Source organism: Patagioenas fasciata, chromosome 1, assembly GCF_037038585.1.
Source record: "Patagioenas fasciata isolate bPatFas1 chromosome 1, bPatFas1.hap1, whole genome shotgun sequence".
Classification (NCBI taxonomy): Eukaryota; Metazoa; Chordata; class Aves; order Columbiformes; family Columbidae; genus Patagioenas; species Patagioenas fasciata.
The window spans coordinates 61,448,136-61,469,316 of NC_092520.1; the positions used below are offsets into that span (position 1 = coordinate 61,448,136).

Genomic DNA, 21,181 nt, shown 5'->3' on the forward strand with positions numbered 1-21,181 from the left:
GCTATAGATTGCACATCCCTTAGCGCCTGCAACTCATCAGATGTGCTTCTGGGGCACTTCTTTGCCTTTAATTTCGGTGGGAAGCAATCTGGTTTGTGTACTCTCAGATTGCTCCGTGATGTGAATCCAGATACAGTGAGAGTGGGAATGGAAGATTTGTTTCAATATCACACCCCTGCCCTGAACTAAAATGCTAATGTAGACACAGCCTCAGGGCAGCTGCCTGTACACAGTTCAAGCACTTGATTTGTGAGCTGTGTGCCCAAGTGGGCACAGACTCTCCAAGAAATAAATAGTTGCGGTTTAACTCTATTACGACACAAAGTGAAGAATTTCAAGCAGGACCAGCCCTTTGAGGAATAGAACGAGTGCACCTCATTGCACACTGTGTGTTGTGGGGCCTCTGCATTGCTGAATTTCTGTAATATTTGAGTTCCTTGCAGGAAAAAACAAAAAAAACCCTTCACTTTGAGGTCTTTTGCTTCTCTTTCAAACATATCACCAGATGATTTTAAACACCTCCTTATTCAGATAAACTTTAAGTTCCATTTTTTTAATCCTGTACACAGGACCACAAATTTAGAGTAATCCAAAACAAGCTCATTGATATTCACAGATCTCTTATTCCTCCATATAAGCCTCTTGATCTTCCCGGCCAGTCATGATTTCGGTAAAATTCTGAGATGTAAATATTTCCTGCAAGCTGCAAAACATATCATCTCCTCCTCTTGAAGATCTAAACAACTATAACAGGAAAAAAACATCTCTTCCATCCCAAATACCATCTCCTTTCAAATCAAGCCTGTGTTAAAAACTATGAGAAGGAAAAAAAAATAAAGCAACAACATAAATATTTATGTTCATACTAAAATTTAAGGAGGACTGTTTCTCCAGTGATTGAAAAGAAACAGCCGCAAGTAGACAGAAAACTGAAAAAAAAGGCTTAAATAAATATTTGGGAAGTCACTGAAATTCATGCTTATATTGCACAAGCTAACATAATTCTGTCCTTGAAAATATCCCAAAAAAAATATAAAACTCACATGATGCAACAGTAACAAAAACCTGATCTCACAGATAATCATAGCAATCAAAGGTCTTGGCCTTAAAAAACAAAACAAATCAAATCATAAAAACTAAAAACCATTGTTATGCAATGTGCAAATATAAAAGCAGAAACAGAAATAATCTAAAATATTTCAGTTAAGCAAACAGAACATTTAAGGTAGCTTCTTTCATAATCTATCAATATTAGGTAGCAGAGGAACATGAAGCTTCAAGTGGTTTTGTTTCAACCAGTGATCCAGATTTCAGTCCAAACACACAGAAGGTTTATACAAAGGAATTGCGAAGACCAATGTAAAATTGTATTAGTGCGCATATGACATCGGCAATCGACGCTTGTGTATTTCACATTGACTGTGGGGCCTTTCTGAAGTCTTGATGTAAGAAAGAGAATAAGTAATTTACATCTCCAGATCAGTCAAAAAAAAAAAAAAAATCAGTGACTGCAAAAAGGAAAAGTCCATTTAGAAAAAACTGTTACATTTTTCTCTACTTTCTAAACTACTTCTTAATTTTAAAGAATCCAGGACATTTCAAAGATTTCCACAGGACTTTATTTCAGGTCTGTCCTAGCCTCTCCAGGATGCTTGCTCCTAGATCAGTAATTTCCTTGTTGCACCTCCTGTAAGACATATATATCTATATATCTATCATATATATACACACCTATGTGTGTATAATACCTGTAATTTTTAGTTAAGATGAGTCATTGTTAAAATTACTACTTTTTTTGTGAGTGTTGAAATGTACCACAGAGCAAAACTTCCATTACCTGATCAATTCTTCAATATATGCTGAAATTCTAACTGTATTTATACCAATGTAAATACAGAGCGTCTTTACAGCAATCAAAGCAGCTTCTCTGGATTTAAACTGGCAATACCACTGATCAGCATCTCTGCTTTTAACACTTGTGAATGACCTACACTCTTAGTGGGAAAAGGCAAATTAATTCTGCTTTGTTGTCTTCAAGATTTTGCCTCCCCCAAATAGCTAAACAAGTTAAGCTCACAACATTCTTCTACAATGTGCCTGAAAAATCAGTTGGAGAATGGGATCAAGACCAAGTACAACGACAAAGGAAAGGGGCGGGGTGTGTGTGGGGGGAAGCATCAATCTGACAATAATAACAAATTAGTAATGTCAGTCAAAGACAAGGAAATGAACATTTAAAGCACTCTACATATTGCTTATTGTAGCAAGGTTTGTAAAACAAATCAGTCTGAGTCAAATCTGTCCCTTTGATTTAAGATATTTGAGTTTTAAAGTACATCCTTCTGCTCTCCAAACAGTATTACATGTAAGTAAAGTCATTAATTGCAATGGAGTTAGTCCTGGGTTATGTCATTGTCGATTCCTGATTATAGAAAATTGGTCTATATTTACAAATGAAAATAAAACAGTATTTTGAATTCACATCTATTATACAGAGATCGGCTTGCAGTACATTTACTCAGGTCATGTCCCAGGAATCAATCTCAGCTGCTAAATTTTGAAAAGCTATCGTTACAGTAATGATTTAATTTTGTTAATATAGTGAGGTTGCAAAAAATGTATATTTATAAGACTCATCTTTAACATTTATAAGATTTAAATAGAGACAAAAGAAACCATAATGCACTTCTAACTGAATTGGGATATAAAACAGCAAGCCTCATTTCCTGAACTCCAGTGATACACTATATCTTGTTAGCTAAACTTAGCTTATAATAGGGGTCATTTCCCCAATGATTGTTATACCAGAAAGCATAGAAGAAAAAAAAATAAATAAAAAATAATTCTTTTTTAAGACAATTTGCCCAATATTTCCAATGTATCTTGTTCAGAAAGTCCCACTTCTTCATAATACTGGTCCAAGTTCTGGCAGGTTCTGTGTAGAAATATTTACAGAGACTTTAACTCCACAGAAGAATGGGGCTAGAAATGAACATCCCTCATCTCTGAATGCAGAAAGAATTTTAAAACCCATCCCCTGGGACCTTGGCTACATGTTTGTTTTTCCTTCCTTCTTTTAAGTGCAGAACCTCCAGGCAATGGAATCTAATCCCCGCACATCCTCAGCCCTGGCTCTGCTCCAGCGATGCAACCCAACAGGCAAAGCCTCTGCGTTCCTGGCAGCAGGTGCCCGGGCATCCCCATCAACGGGACACTGGGCGCTTCCCACTTCCCACACTCGTTCCCTTCCATAAAAATTTCCGAATTATCAAAACTGCCCAATCTCACTCTAAGGCACTGTACCACAATACTAACAGCTTGAACGTAGGGTGAAAGGAAAAACATGAAGGGATGTTTCTGTACTTACAGGGGTATAAAATCGGCAATATTCCAAAATAGATGCATTTGGAATACTTTGCTTCATAATAAAAAGGTCAATGAATTAGGCTCTGACAACATGGATCTTTATCCATTGATTACACTGTTTGCACGACTTCAACATGGCTGGAATCAGTAGAGACACATCCCACTGGCAAACCACCAGAAACTTGATTAAGAAATTCATTATCAGTATTCCAAATAGATATTATGGTAATGCTTCTCTTGACAACTTCCAGAGGCATTAGCCTTTACCAAATCATACATTTTTGATTATTTGTAGCTGTTTTTTAATAAAAAAAGATGATGACTGACACACATAATTTTAGTTTCACCATTTTGATTTTATACATTGAAACTCAAAGTTATAGTTTTCTCATAGTTTTAAAACAATTTACTTTTAAAGTGAGATATCATGCTTCACCGTGAATTGATCTTCTTTTAAAAGTCAGTTTTAAGTCTATAAATACACAAGCATTTTTACTTGCAATTGTGAATAAATAAAAAGTTCTTATTATCCTATAGCTGTTCTATACAGAAATACAGTTTCAAAAAATATCATATGTGAAGGCAATGTTAAGAGCACGTGTGGGGAATTTGCGTCTAATTTTTGTTAAAACATTTTTTTTAAATATGTACTTTTATTTTTTATTCCACAATAAAAATAGACTAAAAATGTATTTTATGGTATATTTGCTATTTCTATTGTCTTTCTAGAAGCTGGGCTTTGCTGTAAAGAGCATGTGTTTTTTAATCCAGTGTACACGTATAGACATACAAAAAATTTGTCTCAGCAGAGATCATTTTAGTGCCTTGGAAAATGTAACTTCAGCTCTAACAACAATAAAGATACCCCTCTAAATGATGAAGTTATACTAATAAAAATATATACATTTTCTTGAATCATGAGCATAACAAATCAACTATCACTATAACATCATCATGTGTTAAGAATAAACTTGCCACACCAGCAGTGGATTTTCTGACTGGTATACTGTTCCTCACTAAGAATATGTATACATGAACAAATTTTTATATTTATGATCTTATATTTAGCTGTCTGTTACTACACACAGAAATCTACATGGCATGTAATTAACTTTTAATATAGATTCTAAAGCATTTAAGGGTTGTTCAAATTCTTCCTTAACAGATCATTAAATCCAAGTATTTATCTACATGGATATATCTTATAAAAAAAAAGTTTTTCTGATAAGAACCTGTGAGTGTAATACCTAAAGTATGTAGAGCAAACTAACCAATGTAGAGCAATAACCAGCAATTAATCAACCAGCCTACTCCGGAAACTCTCTTATTCTCCTAAAAGAATTGATAAAATGAGAAAAATTCTTTTTCTAAATATTACAGAAAATCTACCTTTGCCCTTCCCTTTAATAGAGAATGTCCTCTGATCCTGGATTGTTAATATCTTTAAAAAGTAATAAAGATACTTCATTGCGACGTTTTACAGAGACAAAGTGTGTTGACAGGCCCAAGATTCCATATACATGAGCATTAAGATAAACTGAAGGCAACATCTAATCTAACATACAGAGGATCAGCAAGTATAAAACATGTATTCTAGATATATTTTCTGTCTGGAAAATATCTCCTGAAAACTAAAATACATAAAACAATGTATATATTTTCTTTCTCAAATTTTATAAAGGATAAATTTGAAAACAGAATGGCTTGACTAAGGAACTTCACTAAATTGTAACATAAAAATAGTATGTAAAAATGACACTGTCGTATCCCAAGAGTGGAGGTTTGGACTTTTTTTTTTTTTATTTTGTAATCTCTCAGGTACAGTTTCCTCCTAACTTCATTGAAATCACTCAAAAAATCCACAATGACTTCTGAACTGTTGCAGATTTTCTAAAAACCTGGACCCAAACATACTGTTTCTTGGTAACTTCAGATCATCTTTGCTACTGTTTTTAATCAGTAGATTGTCTTCTAATGATGAAACCTCTGAATGTGCTCTCAAAATCAATCTATATGAAAGGTAAAATTTCCAATCACCATCTCCAAGACACTTTAAAGGATCAATATATTAATACCAAACTCCTGGAAGTTTATCAGTTCAACATTTATCACCACCATTTGTCCCAACAATTTGGTTGCATCTGACCAGTGCTTCAAAACGTCTACCAGATTCTCCCAAAAAGGCTTTAGGAAAATGTTATTTCAAAAACAGTTTTTAAGACATGTCCATCAGTTTGAATGAATGAGGTGAGATGAAGGCCGAGAGAATAAGTGTTGATCAGCTGCACTTCAAAGCCAATTGCACCATGTCCTGTTCTCTTTGTCATTATGGACTGGGAGCTCATTGGCTATAGCTCTTCAATACACATGCTCTGAAGGATCGACCTACATCTTTTATTTATCTGCCTTGTTTGTAAACAAGGTCAGATCACAAATCCAAAAATAACTTTATTCTTTTAAAGTACCTTGAAATTAAGAAAATATTTCTATGAGCCAGAATGTCCCTAGTGCCTCACTACAATTTGTATTCATCTAACTGATTGATGCTGTAATGTAAACTAAGATATCACACTCTCTCACTTAGCAATGTTTGCTCTACAGTTCTGACAAGAGAAAAGTACAGTGAAAAGTACACAGAAAAGTACGGTATGGTTATTTTAGTAAAGTGGTATAAATGTCTAAGAATATGTGTCTCCTGAGTGAGAGAGATTGGGTAGGCTTGGGAGTTCCCTATGATTTGGTCTAAGAGAAGAAAATTAAACCCAGTGTAATGTATAGGAATTCTTATGCATAGAGAACCCTGTTCCCCATCCCCCCACCTAAAAAAAAAAAAAAAAAAAATCTGTAACAGATTAGATTTATCTGCAAAAATTTCTAGTAAGAGGTTGACCTACAACTGTTATTGTATGATTTTTCAGTAGAAGTAATAACTAAAAATAGTAGTACGTAGAAGTTCTTGGCCTCCCCTCTCTCAAAAAAGTGATAAAACTATACCTATCATACAACACCCCTTCCTATTCTCATCTCTTAGAAACAGATTGCGTAGCTCACACATTCTTCAGTGACAGAACACAGCTATGAGAGAAGCAAAAGAGGCTTGTGATTTCACTAGTTTGGTGTGTGACTGCAAAAGTAACAAGATTTTACAAACTTTCTTACAGCTAAATTTTGCATATGACCACAATTTCATACAAACTTCTTTTTTGTTCCAAAATAATTTTGTTAGGTTTCATTTAATGTGACTTTAGAGGTTCACAGTGGAGGTGTCTGTATCTGAGATAAAATGACAATATGTGCTCTTTAAACACAATGAACAGAAAATAGGTACTTTTAGGGTGTAATCCATTTGATCTGTTTTACATGTCCACGTTATCATGAAACAACTCAGACTCTATTTATGTATCTCTATTGACTACAAAGAGACACTGAACTTTTATGTTTAACATGGGCATCCATACTGGACAACTAAGTTGTTTTGTTGGGGTTTTGTTGTTTTGTTTTGTTTTGTTCTTGTCAGATGAATTATTTAATTTTCCATCTTCTGGAATATTATGTGTGATACTTACCAGAAAGTAATATTTAGGAATTCAGCTTCTAAGTTACTTCTTCACTTTTAGGGAATTCACAGATCTAAATACATTATGGCTCTTACGGCAAGACTGAAGTGATAAATTACTGAGTATAGACCAAATGATTTTTAAGCAGTATAAGCAATAGAACTATAATTTGCATTTTGATTACTTTTCCTAGAAGAACATGAAATGACAGAGTAAGACTGTTGCATTCTTTGCAAGGTGCATGTGAAGCGTACTGCTTGATGCAAAGAAAATCAGTGAACAAAGGGAAATTGAGAGCAGAGCCATGAGGTTTTACCATGTGACACTAACACCAGGAAGTGTGAAATGGTGGCCGCGGAAATAGAGCGGAATTCACTTCAACTAGTCTGTTCTAGTCATTTGTAGTCTTTTTTGCTGAAATCAGGAATGAAATACCCATCAACACTATGAATACGATGAATAGCTAGATGATCAACTACATGAAAACTTTCAAAAAGTTAATGAGGTAAACTCACTACTGGAAAGAACAAGCTGGGAAATTTGCTCTTTTAGGAGTGAAGAGATCTGATCCTGATCCAACAAAGCATTTAAGCAATTGAATGACTACAAGCATGTGCGTAGTCTTCCCTGAGTGCATTGACATTCATCTAGTTCAAACTAGGAGACTGAAACAAATTGCTGAATCAGGATTTCAGGCCAAAATGCAAGGTTCATTAGTACACAGTCAGTGTTGCTCCTTATATTAATGTACCAGTGCACTATTACAATAATAGTTATACTAAATTCATCCACATATATATATCTTAAATTAGTTTTGTAAAATAATTCAACTTCTATTAAAAAAAAAAAAATCAGCTGCAAAAATAGCATGTGCAAAGATCAGTTTATACAGCCACATTAGTTTCACAGCATTTTAAACAAAACTTTTAAAAATATATACATTCGAGTATCATGGCTTTTTTTTTTAATACAGTGTACTATTAATTTTTAAAAGAGCTTTAAAATTAACATTTAAATTTCAACCCATTCTGAAAATGCATTGGTTCAATAGCTAATGTTTACTTTTTCCTGTTTCTATTAGACACTGACCATCAGTGCAGATTTCTGAAGGTTTAGTTTGTAAGAGTTTCTTCCAATTAGTTTAGGTATCACTTTTGCATCTAATATAAATATTGTGTGATTAAGATGTGCAACTGAAATATCTAACTTTGCAGCAGATGCTGGTCTATGTGACCTTTTGTAACAGAAGGGTTCTTTTATCACTTGAGCTTGTGGTTTCATATTTCTCATCTGCTCTTTTCTGCCAGCTTAACTGAGAGTTTAAATCAAAACCTAATTAGACTACATATGCTGTTTAGGAAAAAGTTCTTGGAAAAGTCATGATTCATATAAGCTTTGATATTTCCATATAAATGACAACAAATGTGATTTTAATTGTTTTAAATAACTTTCAGTCATCCTCTTACTCAAATAAAAGCAGTTGAACATAGCTCTTTGATCAAAAAAAAAAAATTATCTAGTGGCAGAAGCACCAGCTCTAGACTCCTATCAGCTATACCATCTATGTTTAATGATGAAAACTTTTATTGATATGCATGATTTTCAACTAAGTAGTATTATAACTCAGCTATTTTCTCACATATTTCTGATACCAACATCATAAACCTCAAATCAGAAGTTATTAAGTGATAATTAATTCCTGAAGAGAAGTATGCATATACATACTGAGCACCTAGGATGTCAGCTAAAGTTTGCCTTTTAGCAGTGTTGACATTAAAAAGTTGATATCTTTTTAATTTTCCCTTTAGATATTCTAGGAAGAAAACCAAATTATTTTAATGTTATCTTCATTATAATGCACTTACCTGAATTACATATTTCAATAATTTAACTTGCACTAAAGAAGGCCACATTCAAACACTCTCAGCTTTCACTGGGTTAAAGAAGTCTGTGTCAAAAAACAATATCTGATGTTTGGTTCAAACATTAATAAATACATCTGCCAAGAAAGCCTCGGCCTCTGACATGTCCTTTCACAAAGACATAAGTTCTAACTCTCTCAAAAAAAAACAAACAAACAAAACAAAAAGAGAAAAAAAAAAAAAAAACAACCACCCTTTACATTCATGTGTCCTACTTAGTTATTTGACCCAGTTCTTAATCAGAAGTAGCCAGAATTTTCTTTTATTCCACAGAGTGATTGCCTGATGTCTTAAGAATAAGAACTTGAGTATTTCCCCTGATAGAAAGCTGATAAGTCATTATGAGGAACTGTGTCTTCCAACACGAAGCCAATACAGTTCTGTTAACTGTTTAAATACAGTCCTATGTCCCACTGCATATAAAAATGGTATTCTGAAAACCAAGAAACTACAGATATTGCCAAGAGCAATCTGTAAATACAATCACTGCTTTATAATATTAAAAAAAAAATCATAAATATGTTTTAATTCTAAATTAAATTAAAAGAGAAAAACAGAAATGTAGACCGAGATTCTCAGTTACTCTGTTTCTTCAGTGATTCATTAAAGCTATATCAACCTATTTATGTCACCTTGTTGAATATGTAATACATTTAAATATTTGTGTTTCTTATTGTTTAGCCATTACTGACATGTGACTATCAAGACACGAAAACAATATATAGAGACATCAGTCTTCAAGGATGTTTTTTAAGAAATAAGTTTAAGATGGATTTATAGTGATACAACACTGATATCCAGAACTTCTAAAAAACATACAAATCTACTGACATCCTAACAATATAAAATGCATACGCATGTTCATTGATGCTATCAAAAATAAATACTGATTTTCCAAATATTCTAAAATTCAAAATTTTCAGCATTTTCTATAAAATCTTCAAAAACATCAATGCAGCTCAATGAGAAGTTTAATAGTAAGACCTTAATTATAGGACTGCATTCTTAAAATAAATAAACAAATTAATTAACTAATTAATTAATTAATTAAAAAACTGTGAGCACACTTATATGTTAAAACCTAAACCAAAGCTAACCATGTAAAATAACTGTGATCTGATAACCCAAACAACTCCTGACTGCAAAATTCTGCAATACAAAACAATTGGTTTATAGTATTCTTCAGAGGCCAGGAGACATGTAGTGAAACACAGAACATTTTGAAAGTTCATTTTCTTACTGTTCCAGATAAATGAATGAAAATCTAAAGTCTCATACATCAAAAGTATTTTGATATGTACTATTTGTTATAACCAATAGTATTTTCTGGAAATATATAACTTGCTGGACTGAGAAACCACCATGATTTTGGCTCTAATGTGAGAACAAATTGTGTCAATGGTGGAGTATGGTGGTGGGGAGAGTTGGGGAAGGGAGAAGTAATAGTCAATCACAAGTTTTAGGTTGACTGTTAATCAGTGTAAATTTTACTGATTTTTGTCAGCAGCTGTAACTGGTCAACTGGACGAAAAAATCTCTTTTCTCTGAATGAAGCAGCCCTCCCAGAATACTAAAACTTTCTTAAATGGAAATAGATTATTTAACAAGCCTTTGATTATATTAAGCCAGTGCTTACATACATGATTATTGAGTAAAGCAAATATTTTTAACATTTTGTTTAAAATGAAGGACAAAGTAGCTCACTATATAAGCCAACCAAATGGTGTACCTAAAACACATAGTCAGATGTCATATTCTATTCTGATTCTTAAGCAAAGAATTATCTAGATGCACAAAGCTCGGAAAAAAAAAAAAAATACTAACACGAAAACAAAACTGTTTCCTGACTGAGCTTTATAAACAAAATATGTAAAAAATACCAGAAAGTCCTGCAAAAATATCTCAGTTCTCACAAAGTATTCACCACGATTTTCTAGTTTCACCTGTACACACTTCAGGGTAGACCACATACAAGTACATCAGTACATATGGCTATCAGACCGCTGGACCAGTTAAACGCTCGCTCAACCACCAGAACGAATCAAAAGGCTCCAGAGGGACACAGATGCAACAACTAAGGACATGGGTGGAAGAGACCGGTCGCTCCGCAGCCAGGCGGCGAGGTCACCGCGCTGCCCCTCCAGCACCCTGGACAGCTACCTCCCCGCCAGCGGCTGGCCCTGCCCAGACAAACCCAGCCCAGCCCAGCCACACTCAGCCCAGCCAAACCCAGCCCAGCCAAACCCAGCCCACCGAACTGCCCCTCCAGCACCCTGGACAGCGACCTTCCCGCCAGCGGCCGGTCCTGCCCCGCCAAACCCAGCCCAGCCAAACCAAGCCCAGCCAAACCCAGTCCAGCCAAACCCAGTCCAGCCGCCCCGCGTACCCGGTTGCGCCGCCCTCTGGCTTCCCCGAGGAGAGAAAGAAAACACTAAGTTGCACCCTTGTTTTTTTGGTGTGGTTTTTTTGGTTTTGTTTTGTTGTGATTTGGGGGTTTTATTATTCTTGTTGTTGTTGTCATTTTCCCTCACGGAATAGCCTTCATTTTTAACACAGACTGGTTAGTCAAATTCTCGAAACATAGAGCATTACTGTCCGGCACTTGGAACTAGAGAACTGCAGGTCATAGGTACTGCATTTGTCTAATTCATTTATATGTTTCATGTAATCATTTTAATGTCAGCAACTTTTTTCCCATCATTAGATAACTATTTCTCCTTATTGAGTCTCTGAAGGAGAAATCATTATGCAGTGTACATTTGCTATTCTGTTCTTTTTCAACACCTTTTACACTGTGACATTCTGTAGAGAATCTGCATACTTGGTGGTAAAGTTCAGTCAAGCTAAACTGTGATACAAAAAATCACTTGAAGTAAGTAGATGTTGATCGTTTGGCAGCACAGAGCAGTAGGTCAATTTCTAGCTAAAGAGTTACTGAAATGGCACAGATGTCCTTACAGTAGTAGACATTTATTTACATTTGATACACTTTTTACTTATCCAATTTATGCTTTTTACTTGGCCAATTCACTCTGGAAATAAAATACATTTACATTATCAGTAACTGAGTACATGACATATATACAAGTATGTACACACACAGTTTATAACCTAGAAACAGTGGAGTCAAAATTACTGATGAGACTACTTTACTCTTTTGAAGTTTAACTAGAAAAGAAAAAAAAATAAACACAGCAACTTTCCAATATTATCCAATTAGATAACAGGATATTTCAGCTTCTGGAGGGACTGCAGATTGATTTTGTGGCAAAGATATGTGCAAATTGCACTAGCTCATTGGTGAATAGGATTCTTTAGGCATGGACTGTTACCATGAAATTATTTCAGAGGGCACGGCTGAAGTTACAAAGCACAGAGGTACCGCTATGCCTACTGTTCAGAACGGTGATTTGTATGCACTGTTGTGTTCCACTGCTAAAGCAGGATTTGATTCAGACTAGTTAATGTAGTGCTACAGTAGTCCAGATAATACAGTTCAGGGCAGAAACCATTCACCTGGCCCACCTCCCAATAAATACTCAAACTAATGGGTTGAAAAGCAGGCAGTTAGTAATTTCAGGTGTCAAAGCTAACACTTTTTTTCTGTCCTTTGCTGCCTTGAGAGCTAGGCCAACTAATCTTGTGCAAAAGTAGAGAGAAGACAACAGCTACACAGAGTCGAAATGGGACCCTTCCTTCTAACAAAGGAAAATAAAAACCTCTGGATCTCTCTGAGAGGTCACTGGCGGCACCAAAGAAAACCACCGTGGCTTATTGAAAGGCTGCCACCATTGCTTCCCAACCAAGGACCAGTGCAGTGCCCGTTGACATCCACCCTCGTCCTCCAGCTTCCGAGCTCCGCAGATTTTGGCAGAGCGCCTGGAGGCACCGTCGCGCTCCTCGCTTCCGAGGCGTCCGGGAGCACCCCAGCTCCGTCACTCCGCGCACCCGGCGCCAAGAGCCCGATGGAACCCACACGGAGCCGCCGGTGCGCGTCCCCGGCCGCCGCTGAGGGACGAGACTCCTGTACTCCGGGCACCGCGGCCACCTGCCGCCCCGGCCTCGGCCAAGCCCCGGCCCCGTCTCGCCCCGGAGAGACCGCGGGCAGGGTAGTGTCGTCGGGCGGCCCCGACTGCCGTCCCGGCCCCGCTCATTGGCATGCAGCCCCCGTCGCTGCCTGCCGCCAAACCGCATCTCAGCCCGCTGGAAGCCGGCAGCCGAGCCGGAGCCAATCGCATATTCATGAGGAGGGGGAATCCAACGCTGCACTCCCAAAGGACGGAGGATCACTTCTTTTTTTTTTTTTTTCCAACCTTCTCCCTCTCTCTGCCTCCCTTTTACCAATCCGCTAACGGGGTCTCCCTGCCGACATCCTCCGCATCTCCGACTGCACCCTAAAAACCACGACAGCCGGCGCCAGGAGCAGAGACCGAAGCAGCCAAAACAGGGACCACGACAGCCACAACAGCTGAGGGAGGCACGCCAGCCCGCCAGCCAGGGACAGGAAACACAGCAGGGGCTCCTACCTTACAATCCTCAGGACACGATTTCACCGAGTACTCATCCGACTGTAAATATTTCTGGAGCATAACCTCAAACTCTTCGTATTTCTCCTGAGCGTGCTGGTCGTAGCGCTGGTAAGCCTGGACGCACTGGCTGCAGGAGCCTCCCCCCCTCAGCACCACATCCAGACTGCAGTTCAAAGTGTCCGGATTGGACAACCCGGCGAACAACTCCCAAAGTGTGTAGGAATTACAAAAGGAAAGGTAAAAATCCGTCAGGTCCCAGCCGGGCGCCGGGCTCTGCCCCGCGCCCCGCGGCCGCTCCTGCCCCCCCCGCCGCCGGCACACCGCCTCCGCGTCCCCCACGCTGAAACACTGCCCGGACGAGGAGCTCGGGGGGGGGCACGTCTCCAGGGGCCTGGCGGTGGAGTTCCCCAGGAAAGCAGCCTTGGCGTGTCGGGGCTCGGTGGCGTTGGTGCGGCTGCCGCGGCTGCCGCCGTCGCTGCTGCCGGGGGAGGGCGGGAGGGAGGGCGAGGGGGGGGCGAGGAGCCGGGGCGTGGGGGGCGCCGGCTCCCCCATGCCCGCTAGCAGCTCCTGCTCCGCGGGCTCCGGCTTCTCGGGCGGCGGCTGCTCCTTCTCTCCGGTCCCCGTGAATTTGGCCTCGGCGCAGAACCACAAGTGATCAGAGAGCAGGACTGTGAAAAACAAGAGCGATGCCAGGGACAGTCGCCATTTCTGAGCCCTCTCTGAATCCGCGAAGGGTTTTTCGTTCTCCCGGGGTGCGAACCAGATTTTTAAGCCGTCATCATACTGCCGACTGCACATCCAAGCACCCCTGGTCATATTTTGGGAACGCACAGCCCTGGCCGACTCCACCGTGAGGGCTCCTTTGCCAGTGTCACCACAATATGCATTGACTTAAAAGATTGGGGGGATTTTCTTGCCTGCCTTCCCTTTCCTCGCTTGCTCTCTCTTCCACTCTCCTCCTCTCTCTCTTTCTCCCTCTTCTTTTTTTCTTTTTTCTTTTCTTCCTCTGAGATATTGTTGGGTTTCGCCGGTGGCTCTGCCTTGGTCTCACCACACGAAGCAGCCCCAGTCCATCCAACGCGGAGTGCCGTGGAGAAGATAAGAGCAATAACGCAGAGAGAGGAGGAGGGAGAGGAGATGGTGGTGGTAGTGGTGATAGTTGGTGGTGGCGGGGCTGCGCGGCTGGTCCTTTCCCCCTCTCACCCAGGCATGGTCAGATCGCAGCACCCCATCTCCCTCCTGAGAAAAGCCTGCTGCCCCCGGACACCTGCATGCCACGTCCCCCGCTGCCGACGGACGGCTCCGGGAGGGCTCCTCGCCTCCTCTTCCTCCCTGCCGCCTTCGCTGCTCCTCTTCCTCAGCCCCGAGCCCCGGCACAGACGCCTGCACCGCTGTCTCCGTCTTCTCTTTTTCCTCGCCCCCCTCTGCTCTAACTGGAGAGACGCTGCTGCAGGGCTCCCGGAGCGCTGCCGAGGATGCTGAAGAGGAGGAGGAGGAAGAGGAAGAGGAGGAGGAGGCTGCCGGGGCCGCCGCCGCTGCTGGTGACAATGGGCTGCGGCTGCCGCCGCTGCTGCCGCCGGGCGCGGTGTCCCCGGGCGCACGGGGCGGAACTGCCTGGCTGGGGGCCCCCGATGGGCACAGGCATCTTGGGCCCCTGGGCTAAGTTGCCGCCATCTTCGTCCTGGAGAAACACTTTTTTGGGGGGAGCTCTGCCTTTTGCGTCATCTCCTCCCGCGCCGAGATCTCTCTATCCTGGCGCATTGGCAGCAGCAGCAACTCTGCCTCCTCCCGCCTGAGGAGGAGGAGGTGGGAGAGGCACTGGGGACCACATGGCTCCGAAGAGCTTCCTCGGTGCAACTCTTTCTACTCGTATTACCGAAGGGACTGCTCGGTAGCACCTTCCAGCCCTCTCTCCTTCAAGGTCTCCTTCCCTTTGCGGCCCTGAAACACCATGTCTGTGCAGGATGGTGGCTGGAGAGGTCCGTCGCCGTGTCTGTCCTTATCATAGCAAATCACAAATAACATATGAAACTCTAGGCACTGGATCCTGGCAAGTTTTTGCCCCACAGTAAAATGCCCGAAAACAGCTGCCTGTCTTTCAGTCAGCGAGCTGGAAAGCATAATGCCATAAACCTCAAGCTGTTCCCCCAAGAGAAGTTTTGCAAAACCCTGGTCCAGCTGGGTAAATAGTGCCAGTCTTTGTGTTTCACCTTTTAGATGTCACTGGCTGGAGAGAGAGACAGAACAAGCAGGTTTAACTCTCCTGCTAGGGTGATGGATTGCTGACGATCTCCACTCAGATCCACAACAGATATGCTACCACCTTCTGTCCCCAAACAGCAGGGTCTCTTGCTTAAATAAACATATCGTTTGGTCACCCCTACATTACTTTCATCTTGGCTGGTGACGCACCTTAATGTAACAGAAAAAAAAAAAAACCTTGGATCGAGCACTAGAGAAGATGCCAGCTAAAGATTGAATATTATCAGATGAAGACCTGGAGTTACAAGGTCTTCCTCTCGATGCATCAGCTGTGCTATCTGACCATAGCATAACTAAGGTGTGTATTTTCATTTCTCTATTGGACTGGGGGAAGGTTTAGAGGCCATAACTTTCCTTGTTCCTCAGGCTTTCTCCACCCTGGAGTAAGGTATCATTGAGAACTACCCTTGAACAAGGTGCACAATGTACCCCAAAAGGTGGCTTTTCTCCATTATTTGGTTAAAGAAAGCTTTATTCCTTAACAAACGTGGCCATGATCTATAAGCTGATGTAGATCACTGACAGTGCTCTAATTTAGCTTTGAAAGGTATAGTGGGAAGAAATCTGAAACAAAACCATACAGAGGAGGACAAAACTTGTACCTTTTCTTACTGCAGCTGTCATTAACTGAGGGGTGAGATTACCAAGAATGTGCTGGAATTTCTGTCACTTTGAGTAATAAATCAAGACTGGATGTCTTTCAAAAGGAAATGCTATACCTCAAACAGAAGACGCAGACCCGAGGGAGGAATTGCTGAGTGAGGTTCTATGCCCTTTGTTATGCTGGGGGTCAAAGCGCATTATCATAATGGTCTCATCTGACCTCAAAAGATCTATGAGTCAAATTCTACATTGAGCAGAAGTTATCTGTGGATTTTATTTTGATAGACTTTTAAAGACACAGAAATAAGTTCTAGTATTATAAGAAAAACTCTACAGTACTCAAATCAGAATGCAACTTTGCAATTCTCAGTCAATCATCTCACACCATCTGCTAATGGTACATTATTAGTTTTGGGGTCTTGGAGCTTTGATTGCAACGATTTGACATACTGGGCCCCATACAGTATCTGCCTTTTTGTAATGCTTTCTGTTATGGGGCAAAACTGTGATGGAGCTCTTAAAAGGGAATCAGAACATCTGCACTTTTCTAACATGTAGTGCCACTGTATTTTCCTTGGTTGGTTATGTATTTTGTAGTGGAATAGAGGGACTGAAACAGAAATGCAGGGATAAAAAAAAAAAAAAAACCAGCAAAAAACCTAGGATAAGCAACAGGTTCCTGGCACATCAGGTCTGAGAATGTGCTCTATTAAGATATATAACACTGGCTGAATAATTATTCTCTATTTGAAAGACAAACTTGGGGTGAAGAAAGCCGGTTTCTGAGTTCTGACCTGGCAAACAGGCTCTTATATTGTTTTCCTGTTGTCCTGTTGGGAAAATGAGAGCATAATAGGCGATTTTGCAATTCACAGGGAAATTAGAAATGTTCTTCTTCTCCAAAATGGAAATTTAAGAGTTGCTAATGAAAAAAATGCTGGTATCCAGACTTCATCCGAAACTTAATATAAGAATGAATTCCTAAGTCTGTGCTCTTCTGTTTGCACTTGCTTAGGATCAAAGCAAATAAAGTTGATCCGCCAGAATTTTTTAGATATACCTGGCTTCTCAAAAAAATCCATTTTCACATCATGCGATATTTTCACACAATTCTTGACTTTTGTCTGGAAAAAAAAAAAGAGTGAGAGTTCTTTTTCAACACCTAGCAATAAACTGTAACACAACATTCATCATTCCTGAAATGAGTGCATCCTCCTTGCTTTTCCATTGACAATTTTCCATGACAGAGAATGTGTAATTCAAAACTGTTGTTTTGCCTGTCCTATTTCCCCCGAAGCCCCATTCCCTCTCCACCTAGCGTGGTGAATAACTTGCAATGTTAGTTGCAGCAGCTGGTTCCTGATGGATCTGAACAGAAGCAGTTCAGTTCTCTGGTGCCCCTTAGTGTTAGGTCTTGGAGCTCAAAGTAAAAAAACAGTTCTATAAAATAATGTCTGAAAATCAAGAATCTGATTGCATGCAGTGGGGGAAAGAATCTGTAGTATATACTGTATCTGCTTTCTCTCAAAGCTCCTTCAATATATCATTATCATAAATCTGATCTAAATAACGATTTTATTTAAATGAGGTTAATGAATTATATGAATGTGAATGAAAGGGACAAACTTGCCTCAAAAATACAATCACAGAAGTATATCCCCATAATCATCTTTCATTCTAAATAACTCTAGTGGTGCAAAACTATGGCTTCAAGTTGAAATGACACTTTTTATTGGGAATATTGATTACTCATGTTCCAAAGCTTGGCAAGTGTGAGGAGCTCATGCAAGCCTGTCTCCCTAGCTGGTGGAGTCACCAGATGTTTCACAGATGGATCTTCTTAAAGTAATGTAGTTCAGTGTTGACTCTGCCATACAGTGCTTCAATCAATACAATCAGACCTGATGTTCTTTAATTCTTGGATTCATAATATGTGAGATAGCTAATATATTAAGCACTGAGGACAAAATCTTGATGAGTGTGCACAACATTCAAGAGTCTTGAAGCTGTTGCTTAACCTACATACCATGTGTTTTCTTTATGAAAGTACTTTAGCTTACCAAGCAGAAATAATTCTTGACATAGCATGTTAATGATAACTCTCATCAGAATAGAAGGCTTAATCTTTTCAGAGTAAATGTTCTTAATTTTTTTTTTTTACTAATATCATGCATACAGTAATTTCCTGCATTAGTCTCTTGCTTTTCTTCAGTTTTTTGGATACAGAATTTTAAGGTCTGAAGAGCTGTATATTTGTCTTTCAGATGATTTTAACAGGTTTGAGAGCCATGTCTTGTCTTTGTAATGTATCTTCTTTATTTGTGAAAAAATGTATTTTCTAATTGCTAAGCAGCACTTCTTTTTGTAAAATCTTGCAGCAGGCTATTTTTAAAATAGTAGATTTCATTTTATTTTGGGGTTGACTGATTATACTGATAGAAGCAATTGTTGAAACAATAATTGTTGAATAATGTTGAAACAATTATTAACAGAGATACTCAGTCAAACTCTTGCATTTGAGTGTCACCCAGCATTTTTAATACCAAGAAAACATTATCAGGCCCTTTACTAATTCCTCTTATATTAATTAATTTTTATAGGTTAAACAATTTGTATTCAATAAAAATATCTATACATTCTTTGTAGGCAAAGTACTGTGTCAAGTATGTGTTTTAGCATCTTCAGAGTTGTAAAATTTTTGGTTTATTTTGTGTGTGTGATTTTACCTGTTACCTGGGGAGTCAGAGGTTTAATTATCTGAGTCTATTTGCTAAGAATAATCTCCATAATGGTTGTATAACACAAGCAACTTCATAATGCAGAATAATTAATTTTTTTTCCCCATCAAATTCTGAACGTTTTAGCTTCCCATTCAGTATTTTTCAGAAAGCTGAATTATTGTGAGAAAGCTTCAAGCATCTGGGCCTTATTGCCCCCAAACAATGGGAAATTTATGTTAATGTTAGCAGGCACTGAAGCTACCAATCCCTGTTCAAACAGCTCTATTCAGATTTTGAGATTCTTGCACTTTCCTGTGTTCCCACTTTTCACATTACTTTCAGTTTTGTCCATTTGGTTTGATTTTCTTTTTAAGCTTTTCTTACAAAATTAGAGGATTAATTGTCACCCAATCAGTTATAAAAGTTTGTCACATTGGATTTTAAATGACAGTGCAGTACTAACTTGGAAGATATTAATGCCATTAAGGTGATTGAATTATCTTGCAGATATTTGCCCTCTATCCTATAAGACTTCTTGCTAGAGAGTAAGAGCATGTTTTTGTTGACATTTTCAACCACAGAACAATGAATGGATTACATGGGATCTGGAAGTCCTATAATTTGTCTCTGGAAATTGTAGGTCATCTTTATCATGACATCTTTGTGATGTGAGTTCAGCCATAATATTACATCCAGCTGGTATATTTGGGCATGAGCTGAAATGAACTGAGGCTATTCTTCATTTACTGAAGCCATCAAACTAGTGAAATATAACTTTTGCATATGACTGCAGCAGGAAGAAGATAATATAAATGTCTAGTGTGAATTAGCCTATGCCTATTAGAGTATGGTCTGATCCAAAGCATGCTGAGATCAGGGGAAAGATTGCTATGGGTTTTAAAACCAGGCTTGTAGAAAGGAAGTAGAAGAATAAAGATTCCTTCCATATGGGGATGAAAGAAAAAGGACTCAAAGGACCACCAAAAGGTAGATTACAGCTTTTAAAATATTTTTCTTTCTTCCCTTCTCTTAGTAATTGTATTCATTTTCTGTGTTCTAATAAATGTTATAGCCTGATTATATTTTTACAGACATGAAAGACATATTTTTGTCTTTCCTACTTGGTTGCCTTATAGATATCCCAGCTCTTCCTCATAACAAAATACACCTCATAAGGAAGAAATAATACTTCATTTTTCTCAGAAATACTATTTTATAATAATTTTCTTAAATAAATAAGAAACGAGATAGAACTGTGTGAAAAGCCTGAAGTTTTTGTTGATTAGTCGAAAACTTTTCAATTTGCTCTCTCTCACCTTCACTCAAAGAAGAACAAGTACTTTCAGACATAACCTCACTGTCTAATTCATGGTCTGATTTTCTGTTTAAGTAGAATGGTTTTGATCACCTGAAGTTACAATGCCTACATTAGGCAGGTTTTCTTTATAATGTACTGATATAATGCTGCCATTTCAGAATTCACACTAGTTTGTACTTGTAGCCCTGTTTCCACCCATGTCTGTGATATGAAGAATGTGGAAAAGAGAGAAAGGATTAATTTAGAAAGAACATATGTTAGCAAATAAACTTCTCCTGATTATTATTCCACATTTTATGCCACTTTCATGAAAAATATGCCATCCTAGAAAACTCTTTTGAGATTGCTCATGTGAAAGTTTGGTAATATCTCTATGTTTTGAACACCAGCTGCTGCAGTGTGACTTTTAAAGGCACTTGACAGCATGGGCATGCAGGACACAAATAAGCTCTGCCCTGACGTTGATACATGTGGGTTTTTCTTCTTTTGATCAGAAGAAATACTTCTAGTAATAAAATGTACATGATTATGTATAGTTCTGATACAGAACTTGATTGTAGGCTGAATAATTAACATTGTCATATATATCTACCCTCAAAAATGTAAACAATTTCTGGAAAATTTCATTTCATCTCACCCTGGCTATCTAGACTTAAGCATCTGATCAAAGTTTATCCTTTCGTCATATTGATAGTAACCTAGCTAACACATAGCTAACAGCTAATGCAGCTGCCTCCAGAGCACAGCTCATTCCATCCTTAAAGAGATGTCTAAGACAGGCATTTCTGTGTGGCAGGTCATCTTCTGCCATCTCTTTCCACTGATTATGGAAGAAATCTCTCTGATTAACTTTAAATGGTTGCTTTTTGAACGTAGCTTTAATTCAGTTAGTCAGCCAGGTTCC

General features: G+C 39.0%; 1 protein-coding gene across 1 annotated transcript in view; it reads right to left on the minus strand.

The window, feature by feature from the left end:
- NALF1 (NALCN channel auxiliary factor 1) overlaps positions 1-15,150 on the minus strand; it is a 472,983-nt gene extending 457,833 nt beyond the window's left edge. Inside the window, exon 1 of the mRNA XM_065829670.2 lies at positions 13,372-15,150. Coding sequence (XP_065685742.1) covers positions 13,372-14,190 — 819 coding nt within the window. The 5' untranslated portion in view covers positions 14,191-15,150. The remainder of the gene's footprint in view (positions 1-13,371) is intronic.
- Between the last annotated feature and the right edge of the window lie 6,031 nt (positions 15,151-21,181).